Source organism: Orycteropus afer, unplaced genomic scaffold, assembly GCF_000298275.1.
Source record: "Orycteropus afer afer isolate SDZICR_OR568_19922 unplaced genomic scaffold, OryAfe1.0 scaffold00322, whole genome shotgun sequence".
Lineage (NCBI taxonomy): Eukaryota > Metazoa > Chordata > Mammalia > Tubulidentata > Orycteropodidae > Orycteropus > Orycteropus afer.
The window spans coordinates 1157423-1160272 of NW_006921909.1; the positions used below are offsets into that span (position 1 = coordinate 1157423).

Below are 2850 nucleotides of genomic sequence, written 5' to 3' on the forward strand. Positions count from 1 at the left end.
TTCCTCCAAGCAGAGCAGATATGTTAACACTGGAGGACTGGTGTGAACTCATGTAACCTTGTGGGAACACGGTTTCATCCAAGGATTAGAATATGTCCACTGCCACTCCAGTCTGACTTTAGAACCCATGCTTCCAGCTTTTACATTAATCTACTTTTTATGGCAGTTCTGGTGGTGTAGTGCCTAAGGCATTTGACTGCCAATCAGAAGGCTGGCGGTTCAAAACCACCAGCCACTCCTCAAAGGAAGGTTGGGCAATCTACTGCCATCTCGGAAACCCAAGGAGGGGTCGCTATGAGTCAGATCCGACTCCACGGCAGTGGTTGCGTTTTACTTTTATGTATTGATTTCGTGACCTAAATTGTATACCTTTTGCTCTCTCTGTTTTTTTTTTGTTTTGTTTTGTTTTGTTTTTTAATATAATTTAGTGGAATTTTCAACACTGGACTTAAAGTATTTCCTGACCTGACCAAAGTTTATTCCACCGAAGTATTTTTTATACTGTAAGTATGCACGCATGCAGCGCTTAGCAATATTCTTTGTGGTACTGACAAATACTAGGGTGCAGCCACAGGGCTTGGTGGAAGCCAAGTGAGACAATTGCTTCAGAGGAAGGAGTGATCAGTGATGACAAATGTACTGATTCATGAAGTAAGGCAGGCACTGAGAAAGGAGCATTGGATTTAGGCATGTGGGGTTTTGGGGATTCTGACAAGTGCCAGTGAGTGCTGGGGGTGGAGAAGCTCAGTTCGAGTGGGCTCAAGAGATCATCACAGGTGAAAAATTCTAGAGAGTGACTATAACGAACTCTTTTGAGAACTTTGCTATAAAATGCGAGCAGAAAAGTTTGCAGTAATGTGGATGATATTGAGGCAAGATGTTTGTGAGTTTTTGATGGGAGAAATTATGGCATGTTTGTGTGCTGATGAAAGTGATTAATAGGAAATTTTCTGATGACAATGATCACACCTTATGTTTGATATGCTTTTTAATAACATTTTAAACATTTTCCCATGCTTTATCACATTCACTCCTCCCAACCACCTTACATGGCATAAAAGAAAGTTAGTTTTTCCCATTTGACAAATGAGGACACAGTGAAATCCCAAGGAGCACTGAGTAGTGAAGCTCAAACTTCCTCCTGTGGCTTCTGATTGATGGCTGTGTGCTCTTTTCCAAATCCAATAACATAGGTCAGTTGTCTTCCTCTAATTGCCCAGAAAAGAAAGGACATACTCAGAGAGAATCACAGGTTGAGTTTACATGACAGAGTCAGCAAAATGTAGAGTGATGAGATCCAAACTCTAGAGCTTTTGCCAGAAAAAAAGTGATGACACTTCTTTACTGCATAAGAGCTCAATGCAAAATATAGGCTGTCTTCCAGGAACTAGGTTGGCACAGAAACGTTCTATAGGAGCATCTGCCTGGCAGAGTTGTGCAAGTGGAGAACATTTTAGTGACGCTTCTCAAATGAAATCCACCCATCCATTTCTCCTGACCATCCTTAGAGATCTCATACACTTAGAACACTCAATTTTCTAGAGAAAAAGTTGTGCATCACAGATTCAGTACCTTCTGAAGATGCACCTGCTCCTCTTGTAGATGAAGATTAAGTCAGGAACCTCAACCTGCACCCAAGTCTCATTTGTTTACTGCACATTTGGGGCTCTGAGTGCATGTCCATGGAGGACAGCTCTCACCACCTCACTGGACTTCTGAGCCGCGAGTGGCTAAGGAAGTTCAATGTAAATCTAAAAGAGATAAGAATTTTAAATATTGTGGAAAGTTAGTTATTTAAGTGCATATGTGCAGCAAGAACCCTAAATTGGATCAGCTCCAAGATCAAAATAGTTTTTCCTCAAGTGTTTCTGTCCCTCTCTCTTGCAGTGAAATGACAGACAACCCTTTTGTGACTTCAATTCCCATGAATGCTTTTCAGGGGCTGTGCAATGAAACCTTGACCCTGTGAGTATCACCAGTTGCACTCTGACCAACAACTGCATTTTTATTTGAGTCATTGTCATGTTTCCACAGGTTATCCAAGAACCATATTAACTTATACTATGTACATTATAGTCCACAAGAGTTTCACATAACTAAATAAGAGAATTTGGTATGGTACTCTATAAACTACAAAAGGGTTTCAGATAAGAAGACAAGGGTATTTTCTGGGAAGGCCCTCAATGACATGGAATGACACTGTGGCTACAGCAATGGGCTCAGATATGGTAGGGATCATGAGGCTGGTACACAACTGGGCCGTGTTTTGTTCTGTTGTACATAAGGTTACTATGAGTTGGAGATGACTCGATGGCACATAACAACAACAGGTCTCTGGGTAATGCAAACAGTTAAGCACTTGGATGCTAACCAAAAGGCTGGTGGTTCAAATTTACCCTAAGATATCTTGGAAGAAAGACCTGGCTGTCTACTTTTGAAAAATCAACCATTAAAAATTTCACAGAGCACATTTCTCTTTGACACACATGGGTCATCATAAATCAGAATCAACTCAATTGCAACTAGTGGTCATGTGGATTCTCTTATGGCAGTAGTTGGCACATTTTTCCTGTAAAGGGCTGAGTCGTATGGCCTCTGTAGCAGCTGCTCAACTCTACCATTGAAGGGTAAAAGCAGCCATACACAATATGTAAAAGTGAATGTGCTGGTATTCCCAATAAAGGTTTATTTACGGGCAATGGGCAAGATTTGGCCTGCAGACTTTGGTATAATTTTCTGTACTCTAGTGTTCTGTTTTACAGAGGAAGAACCTGAAGTTTAAGTGATTTTCCCAAGGGTAGCATAGTGCCCCAAGGCACTTGACTGCTAACCAGAAGGCTGGTGGTTCAA

At 41.3% G+C, this 2850-nt stretch overlaps 1 protein-coding gene across 1 annotated transcript in view; it reads left to right on the forward strand.

Annotated features, from left to right (window-relative positions):
• Positions 1 to 2850, forward strand: part of TSHR (thyroid stimulating hormone receptor) — a 214473-nt gene that overhangs the window by 146394 nt on the left and 65229 nt on the right. The window contains exons 4-5 of the mRNA XM_007951972.2: positions 429 to 503; positions 1888 to 1965. Of these exons, the coding sequence (XP_007950163.1) occupies positions 429 to 503; positions 1888 to 1965 (153 nt within the window). The remainder of the gene's footprint in view (positions 1 to 428; positions 504 to 1887; positions 1966 to 2850) is intronic.